This window comes from Heterocephalus glaber, unplaced genomic scaffold (assembly GCF_053883595.1).
Source record: "Heterocephalus glaber isolate CG9 unplaced genomic scaffold, H.glaber_assembly_v1.0 deba00001586, whole genome shotgun sequence".
In the NCBI taxonomy this organism is placed as follows: domain Eukaryota; kingdom Metazoa; phylum Chordata; class Mammalia; order Rodentia; family Bathyergidae; genus Heterocephalus; species Heterocephalus glaber.
The window spans coordinates 19,400,926-19,419,016 of record NW_028258364.1 but is presented as its reverse complement, the minus strand read 5'-3'; the positions used below and the strand labels follow the sequence as shown (position 1 = coordinate 19,419,016).

Genomic DNA, 18,091 nt, shown 5'->3' with positions numbered 1-18,091 from the left:
AATGGGAAAATTCGTAGACAGTAGAATTCTAAATAATAAATCCAGATGGAATGATTGAGTCAGAGAATCTCCATTTTGCAACTATCACACTAATCATGGATACAGGCAAGTATCATAACCAATGAATGCTAAAACTAGTGGTGAAAGTTCAATGACGAACAGGCTATTCAGTCTTGGACAGTTTCTTAAATATGAAGAGAAAAATAAAGCCAAACTTGTAGTTGCAGATACAACCTTAACACACTGGTGTGGTAATAGTCAAATGGAACAAATAGACGTCATGTGCCTCTTAATATGATGAACTAAGAAGGACCCTTTTATGCTTTAGATATATGTCTCTAAAAAGGCTCACTGTGTTGAAGACTTGGTTGCTGATGGGCTTGTGAGAAGTGAATGGATCAAGAGAGCTCTAACCTGGCCAATGGATCAATCTACCAATGATATCATATTTGGTGGGATTATTTGGAGGTGGTACAAACAGGAGGTGAGGCATAGATGGAGCGGATCATGAGGGTGTGACCCTGGGGACTATACCTGGTTCCTGGTCCCTTCCTGACTGGCTTTTGCACCCTCCCTGACTCCTCGCTGCCATGAGGTGAGCAGCTCTCCTCTGCCATGCCGGCTATCATGATGTTCTGTCCTGTCACAGGCTTACTGCAATGGACACAGCTGACCATGGATTGAAACCTCTGGAACGTGAGCCAAAATAAAGGATTCCTCCTCTAAATTGAATTAGGTCAGTTATTCTGTCACAATGATGGAAAGCCAACTAACACAGACCCATCATACCTGTGATTTTTTTTGCCAAAAATGCAAAAGTTGAATAGTGAGGAAATATTCAAATTTAAATTGAGAAATTCTGCAAAAGCACTGCCTTGCGCTGTTCAAAAATAGCAATGTCATGAAATACAAAGAAAATCTTTTAAACTGAAAGATACTGAAGAGAAATGATGACCACATGCATGCAAGCTATTATTTCAAACAAGATACTAAAATGGGGGAAAATATGCTAGAAAGCATATAACTAGGACCATAAGTAAATTTTCAATATGGACTATGCCTTAGATAATAATTGTGTATCAATGTTAAGTTTCCTAATTTTGATAATCTATATCTACAGAACTGACAATTGTAATCATTTTTAGAAAACAGACAATGAAGCAAGAGTGAAAAAGCTCTCAAATCAATTGCTCTCAAATCCTTAAAGAAAATTTAAATTGAGATATAGGTACAGAGATTTAAAGTACACAAGTCAAGTATTAACATGAATGAATGTTTATGTGGAGTTCTTTGTACTATTCTTACAACTTTTTTGTAACTTTGGAAGATCTCAAAATAAAAGTCTATGCACATTTTTTTCTTCTAGTTATAGTTTAAAATCTGACCTATTATACTTGTCTGTTATTATATTACCTGTTGTGTTTTCCTAAATTCTTCTAAAATCTTTGCTGCCATTTCATAATCTTCTAATAAATGGTAAGCAATAGCATAACCAATCCATGATGCTCTCTGTGCTGGTCGAAGCTGAAGTAATTGATATCTTGTTTCCTTTAAGGGGGGAAAGACTATTAGGTTCACAGTTGAAACAAATAATTCTTTAAAAGATCACATTAATTTACCCCACAACCCTATGCATTTTGCAAAGGAACAATGACAAAATAGTTTCAAACATCCATAGTGTGTAGTTTCATAGAAGCAAAGAAATACTTGTTAAGAAACCCAATGACGACTTTAAGCTAATCTTATGATACTCTTCTTTATCTTCTGGTCTATCTACTCCAAGAATAGAGACAATATGATAAACATAATACAAAGGAAAAACATTATTCAAAAATTATTTAGAAAACAAAGCACCTAAGCAGTTAAGAGCTCAGCAGGTATTACTATGAAAAAAAAAAAAAAGCATATGAAAGAGGGACTAAGTAAATAGAAGTCTGACTTAAGGGCTAAAACTGAAGCTACAGCTGGGGATTTAGCTCAGTGGTTTTGCAGCCTGCCTCACAAGCATAAGGTCCTGAGTTCAATCCCCAGTACCAAAAGAAAAAAATTGAAGCTATAAACACATATTAGTCTTGAGGTGGGGATGTAGCTTAGTGGTAGAGCACTTGCCTAATATGTACTAGGGCCTAGGTTCAATTCCCATCACCACACACAAAAAAATTTAGTCAATGCATGTAAAAAGAAAGAAAAAGTTTTACTTTCCAGATAATGTGGAAAGTAAAAGTTACAGTTGCAAGTTAATATCACACAAAGGCATGGTCTATTTGAGATTTAGTTTTAGTTTTCAACAAATTGATTAAATCAACCCTACACAGTAACCCAAACCATCTTCATAAGAAAATAATTTTTACGATCTGATGATTCCAATCATAGACAATATGGAGGAAGCATTTGTTTATTTTTCTTAGAATAAAACATTCTCTAATTTACTTACCCTGTAACCCTCAAGATCTCGCATCTGAATTTGTAGTAAGGAAAGATCCCTTAAGATTTGAAGATTGTCTTTATCCCATTTTAGTGCATTTCTGTAACACTTAATGGCTTCATCATACTTCTTGTCTGACCTCTGAAGAAGGCCATATACATGCCAGCCTAAAGAGTTTAGTTAAGGATACAACCTACAACCAAGAAATACTGCTCCAAATGACGTTCCAGGAAGTGTGGAGAACTAAAACCATTTACAAAATTATGAACTTGGAGGGTGGGGGTGGTTGCGGTGGTACATGCCTGTACCATGAATGAATTTCACAATCCCAGCACTCTGGAAGATTGAGGCAGGGGGACTCAAAGTTTGAGCCCAGCCCGGGCAATTTAGCAAGACTGTGACTCAAAATAAAAAAAGGGCTGGCAATGGATGTACCTCAGTGCCATGACCCTGGCTTCAATCCCCAGTACTGAAAGGGGAAGGAGGAGAGAGATAAGTAAAAGGGAATTTAATAGTGTAGAAAACAACACAATTTGTAGAGCCAGGGAAAATTAAGACAAGTCTACCATATGAACTCTGTAACCTTACACAAGTTAAGTCTCATTAAACAGAAAGAATCCATACAGTAAAGCCCAGTAGGGATGACTCCATGGGATAAATCTTCATGGCTGTAGGAAATAAGTGCTCCACATCATGTAGATACTTTCTTTGGCTAACAAGGTCTTTTGGACAGTGCTTTTCAGCATGGTACCAGGGCTCTAGAACTCACCTACATATAAAATTAAAAATTTATCTAAAGAAATAATCACTTAAAATTCTTAATCAGGGTGTAGGTGATCAAAATAGTTTCTAACATGTAAAGAACTTAAGGACACAAATAAATAAGCAAAATGACAGCAGATTGTAAAAACAAAATTCTATGAAATCAGGGAACTATCCCACTCCCCTAATACAATTTTTTTCACTTTAGATATAAATTAATTCCTACAACCTTCACTCAATCCTACCACAGTGGGTCTCTTCTAAAACATATAATCAAAAGGAAAAAAACATTTCCACTTCTCTTTCCAGCAATTTACAGTGTCTCTCAACTTCAATCTAACAGGTTTGGTTGGGCTCCTCAACAGGCAATAAAATAAAGAAATGTCTAGGATGGCACATATAATTAAAATACAGATAAATACTATAAATATTAATTAAAACTAAACTTGTTCATAACATAAATGACAAAGTAAAGCTTGAAAAAGTCCTGCCAGCTGGCTGAGAAATGGTTTTAAAAATCTCAGAAACACTACCCTTTCAATCAAACTTCTACTGTCTGGATTAATGACAGTTCTTTGACTAGTCAAAACACTTTAATATAACACTCAAAAATGTTCTGTATATGCTTCTATTATCCTCCTTCACTGGATTGTAAGTTTCTTGAAAGCAAAAATTTCTACTGTTCTCTTCATATGTACAGGTAGCAGAGACCCAGTAAACATCTGAACACGTTCTAAATCTTCTGCTTTTAAATTGTGTCAGCCCACCAAATAGGTACAAAATAATTGTTTTGGTTTTTGGTACCAGGGATCGAACTCAGGTCCTTGCGCTTGCAAGGCAAGTGGCGGAACCACTGAGCTAAATCCCTGGCCCAAAAATTGTTAAAGACTATTTGAAATACAGCAACCCACAATTTTTTTCTCTATCTTCCCCTAGGCATTTCTACTTGATCCCATCCTAACTCTTGCCTAAACAAAATAAAATATAACATTTTCACCATTTTTGTATCACCACAGTGAGCGGGGTATGATTATCCCATCCCTATTTTACACTGAGAGAAACTGAGCCCTAAAATCACAAAGAAGGTGACTTGGGTTTCGAATTTAAGTGAAGCGCATTTCACCCTGAGCCTCTACTGTGAAGTGTGTGCTCTGAACCAGCGCGCTCCTCAATACACGGCCTTGTGTAAAGTTCTGGTTATGGAAAATCTGCACAATGCCTGTGTTAGACCTGTAAAGGTGCTGTAACAAAATACATGAAACAAGATCATTTGTAAATGACAGACATGTATGGTTCACTGTTCAGGAGGTGACAAAGTTCAAGGTCAAGTTGCCAGCAGATTCAGGGCCTGCTTCAACTCCCTCTCTGCCTCAGAGATGATAGTTCTGCCTTTGTCCTCACGTGACCACAGGGGCAAACGTGTTCCCTAGTCCTCTTTTGTAAGGGCATCAAACCCATTCTTGAACTCTCTACCCCAGGGATCTAAACCTTCCCAAATCACTAGATTACAATTACACTGGTGATACAATATGGGAAAAAAATTTTAGCAGCTGTACCTCAGACAAAGGACTACTATCTAGAATATATAAAGAACTGAAAAAAACCAGACCCACCAAATTCAAAGACCCAATTCAAAAATGGGCATCTGAAATGAACAGACATTTCTCAGACAAGGAAGTAAAAGCAGCAAACAAATATATGAAAAAATGTTCAACATTACTCGTCATTTGAGAGATGCAGATGAAAACAACACTGAGATTCCACCTCACCCCAGGAAGAATGGCTGGTATCAAGAAATCAACTAATAACAAATGCTGTCGGGGCTGTGGGGAGAAAGGAACGCTTCTCCATTGCTGGTGGGAGTGCAGACTGGTGCAACCACTGTGGAAATCAGTATGGAGATACCTCAAAGAACTAGGGCTAGAGGTCCCATTTGACCCAGCTATTCCCCTGCTGGGGATCTTCCCAAAAGAATTAAAAGAATCATACCACAGCGATATATATGCAACCACGTTCATAGCGGCAGAGTCTATAATAGCTAAAGCTTGGAAGCAGCCCAAGTGTCCATCAAGTGGAAACTGGATAAAGAAAATGTGGGCTTTTTATAAAACGGAGTACTACTCAGCCATAAAGAACGAAAAACTACAGTCATTTATAGCTAAATGGATGCATATTGAGGCCATACTCTTAAGTGAAATAAATAGGGGCCGGGGATTTAGCTCAGTGGTTTCGCCTCCTGCTGCGCAAGCGCAAGGACCTGAGTTCGATCCCTGCTACCCCCCCAATAAATAAATAAATAAATAAATAAATAGGACACATGTGTGTAAATACCAAAGTTTCACTAGTGTGAGAAACTGGTAGTGTAAACAAGAGTTAAAATGATTAAAATGAATAACTGATAATTTGAAATAGGAAAAAAGGTCCAAAGACGAAGGAGTGAAGGGAGAGGAAGGGGAAAGGAAAAGAGGGAAAGGAAAAACTATGAGAAAAGAAAAAAAAATGGAAATGAAATCTATGTAAATAGGGAAGGGTGGAGGGGGTGAAGGGCGCACAGGTAATGGGGAAAAAAATAAGAACCAAGATACATCACGTACAGGTACAAACACCCAATGATAAATGTAAATGAATTGTATACCTAAAGTATACCAATAAAATGTACCAATAAAATTAATTTTAAAAAAAACAAAAAAAAAACAATTACACTGGTGACTAGGTTTCAAGATATGATTTTAGAGTCACAAAAATTTAGACCATAAAATACCCCCTCCCTTTCTAAAGGATCAACAGAGATTTCACAGTGCTCTTTCTTTGGGGTTTTTTTTTGGTTGGTTTTTTGGTTTTTGTTTTTTTCTGGAGACAAGGTCACCTGATGTAGCACAGACTGGCCTTGCCTCAAGGCAATCCTTTTGCCTCAGCCTCCCACAAGATTAGGGCTTGTCACCACGCCTGGCTCATTTTTGTTCTTTCAAACAGGATCTTGCAATGTAACCTGGGCCACTCTTTTTTCTTTTTGTACCGGGAATTGAACTCAGGGACTCGCTCTTGCCAGGCAGGTGCTGTACTGCTGAGCTACAACCCCGGCCCACCTGGGCCACTCTTGAACTTGCTATTCAACCCAGGGTGGCCCTGAACTCAAAGCAACCCTTCTGCCTCAGCCTCTAAAGTGATGAGATTACAAGCATGTGTCACCATGCTTGGTACAGATATTTTTAAAGTGCAAGTCCCATTTATCTGTGAGATATACATATGGCGAAAACATGGTAGCATATAAAAATGTTCACGGGGCCAGGGATTTTAGCTCAGTGGTTCCGCCGCCTGCCTCCCAAGCACAAGGACCTGGGTTCGATCCCCGGTACCAGTAAAATAAAATAAAAATGTTCACGGAATGAAGGCAGCAGCTCTTCAAGAAAAGTAATTTCCTCTGTAGTTGCACAGAAAGAGGGATCTAAAACTTTTGACTGTTGCTGGGCATGGAGGTGCACACCTGTAATCCCAGTACCCAAGAGGTTGAGGCAGGAGGATCACTGGAGTTTGAAGCCAGCCTGGGCTACATAGTGAGACTCTATCTCAAAAAACAAACAAAAGAGGGCCAGGGATCTAGCTCAGTGGTTCCACCGCCTGCCTCACAAGCACAAAGTCCGGAGTTCGATGCCCAGTACCAAAAATAAAAACTAAAAAACAAACAAAATGGGCCCGAAGGTCCCGAGTTGATCCCTGGTACCAAACAGAACAAAACAAACAAAAGAAGGGGCTGGGGATTTAGCTCAGCAGCACTGGGCCTGCCTTGCAAGCGCAAGGACCTGAGTTCAATCCCTGCTACCAAAAACAAACAAACAAACAAAAACTTGACTGCCAAATTGCTCCTTAGCTTAAAACACCCCACTCAACACTTACAAACATATTTCAAAAGGATACACACATGACTCTTCAAGTCATTTCTCAAACCTCTACGAACCAATTCATAAGCTTCTTCCTTTTTTCCCAAACAGTTCAATGTTAATCCTTTCATTGCCAGGGTTTCTATTTTTAATAACAAAGGGGGGGGGGAGTAAAAGAAATGAAGCATTAAAAATAAAAATAGTTACCAATAACAAAAATTAACCATAACCTCAAAATAAGTGCTGGTTTATGCTAAGATTTTAGTATTTCATTTCCAGGAACTTACTGGGACATTTCCAGGTTTATACAGAATTAAAATATTTTTTAACCACTTAGGAGTCCAATTATTTACATACAGGATGACCATTCTCTTTTCACTGATTTTTGGGTTTTTTTGGTACCGGGGATCGAACTTGGGACCTTGTGCTTTTGAGGCAGGGGGAGGAACCACTGAGCTAAATCCCCGGCCCACTGATTTTTATAAAATAACAAGAAACATAAAAACGACAATTACGGGCTGGGGATTTAGCTTAGTGGTTCTGCCGCCTGCCTCGCAAGCGCTAGGTCCCAAGTTCAAACCCCAGTACCAAAAAAAAAAAAAAAAAGACAATTACATCAAAATTATCCCATACAAGAATCGACTGGTCAAAATGACATCTGCCTAAGCAATGCTCAGGTAAACTGTTAAGTGGTTAAAGCTGGCAAACCAAGTAGCAGAGATTTTTAGATCCCATTCTTGGAAGTACGCCTAGATTCTTTTAGACAAACATTCAAAACACGTGCACATCTGCAAGCAAGATAATCTAGTAACTCATACAATGATAATGTATAATTAACTGTTCTTAGGTGAATTACATGGAATGACCTTATGTAATCACTCTTTTAAAACATGAAAATGTTTCTTGAAAACAGACTTTATTTCTGTGAAGCTAAGTTAAATGAAGGTTAAATTCCTCTCTTGATTAAAACACATAAATTACCTACATTTCTGGGCTTCATAAATTTATTTTAAAATGACTGAGATTACTATTAAACAAATTTAAAAAATGCCAACAATCTGTCATTTGCAATCAACAAAATAAAAGAGAGTTGTAGGAAATACTAAGTTTTCAGAAAAGAAAAAAGGTTTCTCATTTTATGCAAGTGAGTAAGAGGGCCCAGGTGGAGAAGCCAGGCAGGGGTGCTGCAAGCCTTCTCTGGTCATGTGGCAGGTGTACTCGTGGTATTCTACTCACCTCCATGTTCTGCAAATTTGGGATTAGAAAGAATCTGCTTACAGAATTTCAATCCATTTCTATACTGCTTGTGTTCATAGCATCTCTGTCAAAACAAAAAAGAAAAATGTGTTCAGCAAGAAATGTAAAAATTTGAAATTCAATGTTAATTTTTTCCCCCAAAGGTACTAGGGATTGAACCTTGGGCCTCACAAGTGCTAGGTAAAAGCTGTAGTGCTGAACTAAATCGTCAGCCCTCAATATTAAACATTTCACTTTGTTAAACAAAACAGGATGTTATTTCCATATTCTTCAAAGTCCTACTAAGATGCTACTTAAAAATACATAAAGAAAAAAAGCTTTAAAAAAGGCAAATACACATTTTAAAAAATCACAGGCTCACTCAAAAAAAAAATCAACAACTGCTACAGAAAGTAAAAACAAAAATAGACGACACAAATTATACCTTAAGACATTTTATTTTTAGTGAAAAAAAAAAAATTTAAAAAGCCAAACAAGTCCATGCAAAATGATGACAAAAAAGACCCACAACAAGGCATATAATTGTGAAATTTCAAAGCATGGGAATAAAAAAGTACTTAAAAACTTCTGAGAAAGGAGAAAGTCACATGAAAAGGATCTATAATCAGAAGGACACTGAATTTTTATCTGAAAATAATGAAAAACCGTTGAAAGCTAGAAAACAAATACACAACCTTCAAAATTCAGAGTGAAAATTGAGACCCGACCCCTAACCCTATGTCCAGCCAAGTTATCAAGTGTGAGTAAGACAATATTTTTAAGGCTTTTCCAAAAGCTCAACTTTCATTTCCATGAACCCTTCCTTAGGAAACTATAAAGAGGAATTAAAACAACTTTTTAAAAGACAAAATGTGGACTTTAATATAGAAATAAAATTTTAGCAAGAAGCCAAAGGCTGCCACAGGACAGTCTTTTAGGAAGAGCAATATAATGGAAATGGTAATATGGAAAATATTATTTTTCAGTACATGACAGACATATACTCACATTCAGGGAAAATGAGCAAAACTTCCGACAATTATGAAACATGCTCCAAGAAAAACAAAAGCTTGTATAAAGAAAGAGCATGTAGATTTAGAGGGATATTAGGCTTAATAGTGAACAATATGTACATAGTTATAAAAAAGAAAGTTAAGTAATCAGTACAAGTTCATCAAACACTTGTGATATAACTAATAGGAAAAATAAGGAGGGAATTTTAAGACTCACTTTTAGCAACCAAAAGCCACTAAATGTCTAAGAGTCAGGTATCAAGAAATAGCAAAATATTATTAAGGAACAAGGCAAAAATCAGAAAATGTAGTTAAGAGGATTGCGGTTGCTTGAATCTAGGGCTGGAATGTAAGTAGGCAGGGGGAAAAATAAGGCACATATTTTTGTCATAAACCTTTTAGTGCTAGCCAACGTAGGTATCAACATATGAGGTCATTAAAGAAAAAATTCCAGAGCTGGGCATGGCAGCGCACACCTGTAGTTTCAACCCTTGGAGCAGAGGCAGGAGGATCACCTGGAGTTCAAGGCCAGCCTAAACTACACAGCAAAACCCTGTCTCAAAACAAAACAAAACAAACCCCTAAACATTCAAAGCTTTATTTTGTTATCCAAAACAAACAAAACAACAACAATAAAAAACCCCAAGCTCTGCACCTAAAAAGGTCTGATTAATTGATGCCAGGTTTCTCTGTCAAAAATAAATTTTATTTACAACTTTTTCTGAGGCCATATAATCAAATCTGGGAGGGATAATTAATGCAAGTGATGACAAAATCATAGTGGAGAATGTGCAGAAACAAAACAATGAAAATGTATAATTTTATATTAAATCAAGAAATTCAGCTGATGCTACAAGTAAACTGGAGTTGTTCTGTAACCAATTATGTGCTCACCACCTCTACTTGTTATGTATTATGCTGTCTCAAACATAATATATATCAAACAGCGGATTTTCCCCTAAAATTTATTCTTCATCACCATCCCAGAAGATGCCCTCCCCTCAACGCCACCGGATGATTTAAAAAACAAAAAACCCCTCATGTTTGGTGTTTCTCTTTCCTTCGTATTTCTACCCTCTCAAGGGGGCCCTCAGCCCCAGTTTCTCCACAATAGCTTCCTTACTAGTATGTAGATTTTCTCTGCCCTCCACAATCAATGATCTACTCAGTAGGCGCGGTGCCTTGGGAGAAAGGAGAACACAATGCGTAACTCTGGAACTACACTAACCATGTGTGGCCCCAAACTTACAATGCCCAACAAACTAAATGTAGTGTTTCTACTTACTTAGCAGAAAGCTTAAACATAATTTTTCTTCTAATAGTGAACAATGCGCAAAATAAACTATGACATAAAGACGAATCTAATAAAAAGAATGAAGGTCCAGGGATTTAGCTCAGTGGTTTCGCAGCCTGCTGCACAAGCGCAAGGACCCAAGTTCGATCCCTGGTACCAAATAAATAAATAAATAAATAAATAAGAATGAAGGCAAAACTTGTTGCTGTTTCGGGGGGGGGGGAAGGAGGCTAATAAGTGTCACTTCAAAAAAATCATCTTTTCCCTTCTAAGATATTTACTTCTCAGAAAAATGTAGTCTGTTTTCTCTCTAAGATCTGGAACAAGACGAAGATGTTCACTTTCCCCACTTCTATGCCACACGGTACGGGAAATCCCAGCCACACAATCCAGCAAGAGAAAGAAACAAAGCTTCCAAACTGGAAAAGAGCAAGTCACACTCTCATGGTTTGCAGATGACATGGTCTTATGTAAAGAGCCTCAGATGTCAGCAAAAACCTTTTAGAACTAATAAACATATTTAGCAAAGTTTCAGGATACAAAATCAATAATCAAGTATATACCAATAGTCAATTATCTGAAACAGAAATCAAGAAAACAATCCTGAAAAATAAAAACCTAGGAAAGAGGTGAATGAGCTCTACAATGAAAATTATAAAATATCGATGAAAAAGAGGACACAAAAAATGGAAAGATATGTCATATTCATGAATTCAAAGAATCAATGCTGTTAAAATATCCATATTAACCAAAGTGTTCCTTTTAACATATAAAGAACTCAATGCAATTCCTATAAAAATATCAGTGACAATCTCCCCAGAACTAGGAAAAAAATCCTAAAGTTTGTATGGAACCACAAGAAACCCTGAATAGTCAAAGCAATCTTAAGCAAAAAGAACAAAGTAGTAGGCATTATATTATCTTACTTCAAAATACACTACAATGTTGGGGGCAGTGACACACACTTGTAATCCCAGCACTATGGGAGACAAAGGCAGGAGAACTGAAAGTTTAAGCCCAGCCTAGGGAAATTAGCAAGACCCTATCTCCCAAAAACGTCAACCAGCATGGCGACACATGCCTGTAACCCCAGCACTCACGAGGCTCAGGCAGGAGGATTACCGAGAATTCAAGGCCAGTCTGGACTACACAGTGAGTTCAAGGCCAGCCTGAATTACAAAGCAAAACCCTGTCTCTAAAAATCAAAATAAATAAAATAAATTAATAAAAAAATAGGCCTGGGAATGCAGCCTAGTGGGAAGGCTCTAGGTTCAATTCCCATTACTGTACCAAGAAAAAAAAATACACACACTCACGCACACGCACACACACACGTGCAGGAATACACAAACCTACAGTAATCGAAACAGCACAGCACTGCATAAAACAGAGCAAGGGAAGAGAATACAGAGCCTGGAGAGAAACCCACACATCTGTAATTGATCTTTGACAAAGTGCTAAGAACAAGGAGTGTAGAAAGAACAGTCTTTTCAGAAATGGTATGGGAAGATCAGATATACACATGCAAAAGAATGAAACTAGACCCTCTCATCAGTTACAAAAATCAACTCAAAATAGATTAAAGTCTTAAATATAAACTATGAAACTACCAGAAGGAACATACAGAAAATACTACAGATAGTCTTAAATATAAACTATGAAATTACCAGAAAGAACATACAGAAAATACTACGGATACTGGACCAAGGATTTTTTTGAACAAGACCCCAAAAACACAGAAAATAAAAGCAAAAATAGATAAATGAGATTACATCAAACTAAAAAGCCTCTGTTCAGCAAAGGAAACAATTATTAGAGACAAAATAGAGAAAATATTTGCAAACTGTATACTGACAAAGAGCTAATATCCAGAATGGACAAAGAACTCAAAAACTGAATAGCAAAAACAAAATACAATTTAAAAAGGGCAACAGATCTAAATAGTTCTCAAAAGAAGACATATAAGCAGAACCAGGGATGCAGCTAAGGGGTACAGCACCGGCCTGGCAAGCGCTAGGCCCTGAGTTAAAAACATACAGGCAGGTGAGATGGCGAATGCCTGTAATCCCAGCACTCAGGAGGCTGAAGCAGGAGGATCACTTCGAGTTCAAGGCCAGGCTGAGCTATATAGTGAGTTAAAAAAACAACAAAAAAATAAGACATAGGAATGGCCAACAGGTGTATGAAAAAATGCTCAGTGTCACTAAGCATCAAGGAAATACAAATTAAACCACAATGAGATATCCCCTTACTCCCGTGAAAATGGTTATGATTTTTAAAGACTGAATATAACAAGTGCTGCCAAGGACATAAAAAAGGGGGGACCCTTGCACACCACTGATAGGAATGCAAATTAGTACAATCACTACAGAAAACAGTATGGAGGTGACTCAAATATTCAAAAACAGAACTATATATGATCCAGCAATCCTATTCCATATAAATACCATAAATATTTATATATAAAATATGATATATAAATATATCTATCTCTCCAAAGGAAATCAGCATATTAAAGAAGCATGTGCACTCCTGTGTTTACCACAATACTAACCACAATAACCAAACAATAGTAACAACTAAGTGCCCATGAACTGATGAATAAAGAAAAGGCAGTATATATACACAATGAAATATTATTCAGTCATAAAGAAGATGAAAATTTTGCCATTTGTTACCACATAGATGAAATTTGTGATCTTTATGTTAAATGAAATAAGCCATGTACAAAAAGACAAGCACTGCACGACCTCACTCACGTGTAAAGACGAGGATGTCACAGAAGCTGGGGGCAATAGGGAAGAGGCAGGATGGGGAGGGTAGGTCAATGAGTACTAAGTTCTAGTAAGATGGAAGAAGTTCCAGGGTACTGCTACTCCACAACAGGGTGGCTACACAATGCATTAAATATTATGAATTTGAGTGTTTTCAGCATCAAGAGATAATATGTATTTCAGCAGATAAATGTTTATCCTGATCTGAACATTATACAATCTATACATGTATTAAAATACCACACAATAGTTCATAAATAAAATACATTTTTTGGGCCGGGGATTTAGCTCAATGGTTCCACCCCCTGCCTCACAAGCTAAGGACCCGAGTTCGATCCCCGTACCAAAAAATAAATAAAAGGAAATAAATAAAATACATTTTTATGTTATCAGTTTAAAACAAATTTTTTTTAAACTTAAAAAATTTTTAAATGTGGCCAGATGACTTATTTTGGCACGATGGAGTGAGGCTGAACTCACTACCGTCTACCATAAACAAACTGAAGAAAGTAACAGTACAACAAGCAGCACAAGATCATGGACAATGAGACAAGGCAAGAATCATAAAACATCACTTCTTTACACCTGCTGGCACTTTTCAGATCATAGCACAAAGAGAAAGACCCCCAAGGAGAACACAGCAGGCCACGGTGTTAAACAAAGATTCATGTTCAAAGAGCTGAGGAACTCTGGAAGGAAGAGTCCTAAAAAGAACAGCTCTACCAGGAAAGATCCAGAAGGATGCCAACAATTACCATGTGTCTGTTGCTGAAAACTACTACTACTAACTCTTGGGTCTTTAGGGTGAAACTTCACACAAGCAGATAAAAGAATGGCCAGAAAGTACCAAGCTCAACTACTCTCGGGTCCCATGTAAGGCTCAGTTCCAACTCATCAGAACAGCATGTCAACCACAAGCCACAGAATCCAACGCATGAAGAGCATAAACCTGCCTGGATGTTACTCCAGACCCACCTTAGGGAAACCTAAAAAGGATCCCACTCTAACAACACAAACATCCTCACTGTGTGCAGGACAAAGTCTGACACTTTTAAAGACAGCTACACCCAACAAAATGACTTAAAATCTGTTGAAGTAAAACATCTAACACAGTTTCCAGACAACAAACTGGGCATGGTGGCACAAGCTTGGAATCCCCGCCCTGAGGAGATTCAGGCAGGAGGACTCTATGTTTAAGCCCAGCATGGGCTACACAGAGAGACCTCATCTCAGAAAAACATGTGAAAGGAAAAGAAAAGGAAGGGGAGGGGGAATGAAGAGATGGACAGAAGAAGTTTCTAAACTATGACCCATACCAGGAGAAATAGGAAGAAAATAATGGAATTACTAAATTTAAATGTTAAAACAACTATTTTAAATGTACTGAAGATTTTTCTTCAAGAATTAATAGAAAAGTAGTGGGGAGTGGTGGTGCATGTCTGTAATTCCAGTACTCAGGAGCCTGAGGCAAGAGGATCACTGTGAGTTCTAGGCCAGTCTGGGCTATACAGTGAGTTCAAGGCCTTCCTGAATTACAAAGCAAGTATAAGCATGAAAAGAGAAATGAAATATATAAAAAAAGAACCAAATAGGACTTTATATATGGATGAAAATACATCATTTAAAATGAAAATTTCAGGGCCCGGGATTTAGCTCAGTGGCACCACGCCTGCCTTCAAGTGCAAGGTTGTAAGTTCCATCCCTGGTACCACAAAACAAAACATAATAATTATAATGATAAAATAAAATGAAAATTTCACCAGATGATATTAAAAGTAGATTATACTTTAGAAGAAAAATGTTATCAGTGAACTGGAAGGAACAGTAACAAAAACTGTAAAAGAAAATGCATAAATAAAATAAATTAGAAGACTCCCAATATAAGAATAAAATTCTTTTAAAAATACAATTCTAGGGCTGGGAATTTAGCTCACTGGAGCTGCCACCTGCCTCGCAAGTGCAAGGTCCTGAGTTGGGTCACCAGTACAAAAAAAAAAAAACCAAAAAACTAAAAGCACCATGTATCTAAATACAAAAGTCAAAGTGAAAAATGGCTTCTAGGAAAAAAGAAAAAAACCCAAAACCAGAAAAATTAGGTAGGCAAGATTCCTTAAATAGAAAACCTTGCAGGCCGGGGATTTAGCTCAGTGGTGCCACTGCCTGCCTTGCAAGCGCAAGGACCCAAGTTCTATCCCCGGCACTGAAAAAAAAAAAAAAAAATGATCAGACAGAAAACCTTAAATGTTCGACACTGGGTACAAAGGAAGCCTGGGAGAATATATTTAAAATAAGTGTGTTCCACAAAGACCTTACATGCAGACCACATTGTTTTGTTTTGGTACCGGGGATCGAACTTGGGTCCTTCCGCTTGCAAGGCACGCAGAGGAACCACTGAGTTAAATCCCCGGCTCCAGACCACATTTTTAAATCTCCTAAGAATTGGTAACAGGCAGATAGCCCAATAAAAAATTGGGCAAGGGTCTTGAACAAACACCCAAGCAGGTTTTCCTGATAGCTAATAACCACATTAAAGGTATTCACATCAAAACTATATCATACCGGGGCCAAGGATTTAGCTCAGTGGTTCCATCGCCTGCAAGCACAAGGTCGATCCCCAGTACCAAAAGAAAAATTATATCATACCATTAAACTAGATAATAAAGTAATGAAGCAACTCAACTCTTACACACTGTTTTAGGAGTGAAAATTGGCTCATTCATTTTGAAAAACTGTTCCACAGAAGGAATTATCAAATGTACAGCTTGCAGGATACAAAATGAACATTAAAAACTTAATAGCTTTTCTACACACCAATAATGAATTTAGTTGAGAAAGACATCAGGAAACAATTCTATTCCCAATAGCTTCAAAAATAGTAACAGTAAAATACCTAGGAATCAATATATCCAAGGAGGTGAAAGATCTGTACAATGAAAATCACAGAACTCAAGAAAGAAACTGGAGATGACAGCAGGCGGAGGAAAGACCTCACATGCTTACTGAGCAGAATACATACTGCTCAAACTGCCACATTATCGAAGGTGATCTACAGATTCAGTGCAAACTCCATCAAAATTCCAATGATAAGCTTTACAGAACTAGAAAAAACAATCCTAAAATGTATACGGAAAAACAAAAGATCAAGAATACCCAAAGCAATCCTAAACAAAAAGAGCAAATTTGGGAGCATAACAATACCTGATACTACAAAACCATCTTAACAAAAACAGCCTAGCTCTGGCATAAGAAACACTGAACAACAGAATACAATAGAGAACACAGAAATAAACCCATACAACTACAGCCATCTGATTCTTGACAAAGGAGTCAAAAACATATACAGGAGAAAAGATAACCTCTTTAACAAAGGTTACTGGGAAAACTGGATGTCCATATGTAGAAGACTGAAAAGAGATCCCTGTACAGAAATCAATTCAAAGGGATTAAAGGCTTATGTACACGGCCTGAAAGTTTGGAACTGCTAGAAGAAAATATAGCTTTCTTGCTCCCTGCACATCTGGGCGGCTGCTTTTGGTTGGGGGCAGACCCACACCCACACAGGAAGATAGGGGCTGCAAAGAAGACAAAAAAAAAAAAATCTCTGGAGTCCATCAACTCTAGCTACCAACTTGTTCTGAAAAGTGGAAAGTACGTGCTGGGGTACAAGCACACACTGAAGATAATCAGACAGGGAAAGCAAAATTGGTCATCCTCGCCAACAACTGCCTGGCTTTGAGGAAATCTGAACTAGAGTACTATGCCATGTTGGCCAAAACTGGTGTCCATCACTACAGTGGCAATGATATCGAACTGCGCACAGCATGTGGAAAATGCTAGAGTATTCACACAGGGAAAAAAAAAAAGGGTATGCACACAGGCGATCATTGATCCAGGTGATTCTGACATCATTAGAACCATGCCAGAACTGACCAGTGAAAAATAAACAATGCAAAATTTTTCATCCATAAAACTTGCCAGAGTTTAAAAAAAAGAAAATATAGAGGAAACACTTGAAACCATAGGCACAGACAAAGACTTCCTGAAAAGAATGCCAGTAGCACAAGAAATAAGCATCAACAGCAAGCATCAACAAATGAAAGTACATCAAATTTTTAAATTTCTGTACAGAATCAAGGGAGGGGGAGGGGGGAAAGGAAAAATGGGATAAGAAAAAAACCCCCAGAAAATTGAAGGGAAAATTTTTCTGAATGGAAAACAAGCAACAGAGTGAAGACACAGCCTAGAGAATGGAAGGAAATCTTTTACAACTCACGTTCTGGTAGAGGATCAACATCTAGAATATACAGGGCTGGGGATCTAGCTCAGTGGTTCCTCTGCCTGCCTTGCAAGCACAAGGACCTGAGTTCGATCCCCAGTACCAAAAAAAAAACTAGAATATACAAAGAACTCAAAAAATGTAGCCACTAAAAACTCAAATAGCCCAATCAATAAAAGGGAAAAAGGAATTCAAAAGCTACTTCTCAAAAGTAGTACAAATGGCCAATGAGTATATGAAAAAATGTTCAACATCTTCAGCCATTAGGTAAGTGCAAATCAAAACTACACTGATGGGCCAGGGATTTAGCTCAGTGGTTATACCTCCGGTCTCGAAAGCACAAGGACCCGAGTTTGATCCCCAGTAAAAAACAAAAAACAAAACTACATTGAGATTCCACCTCACCCCAGTTAGTATGGCTATCATGAAGAAT

At 37.6% G+C, this 18,091-nt stretch overlaps 1 protein-coding gene and 1 pseudogene across 3 annotated transcripts in view; one reads left to right on the top strand and one right to left on the bottom strand.

The window, feature by feature from the left end:
• Naa15 (N-alpha-acetyltransferase 15, NatA auxiliary subunit) overlaps positions 1-18,091 on the bottom strand; it is an 88,665-nt gene that overhangs the window by 38,454 nt on the left and 32,120 nt on the right. For all 3 annotated transcript variants that reach the window (XM_004854985.4, XM_004854986.4, XM_021236505.2), the window contains exons 2-5: positions 8,302-8,386; positions 7,103-7,207; positions 2,435-2,592; positions 1,414-1,548 (exon numbers count right to left, since the gene is read on the bottom strand). In XM_004854985.4, the coding sequence (XP_004855042.1) occupies positions 1,414-1,548; positions 2,435-2,592; positions 7,103-7,207; positions 8,302-8,386 (483 nt within the window). The remainder of the gene's footprint in view (positions 1-1,413; positions 1,549-2,434; positions 2,593-7,102; positions 7,208-8,301; positions 8,387-18,091) is intronic.
• LOC106010248 (large ribosomal subunit protein eL30 pseudogene) lies at positions 13,842-17,325 on the top strand (annotated as a pseudogene).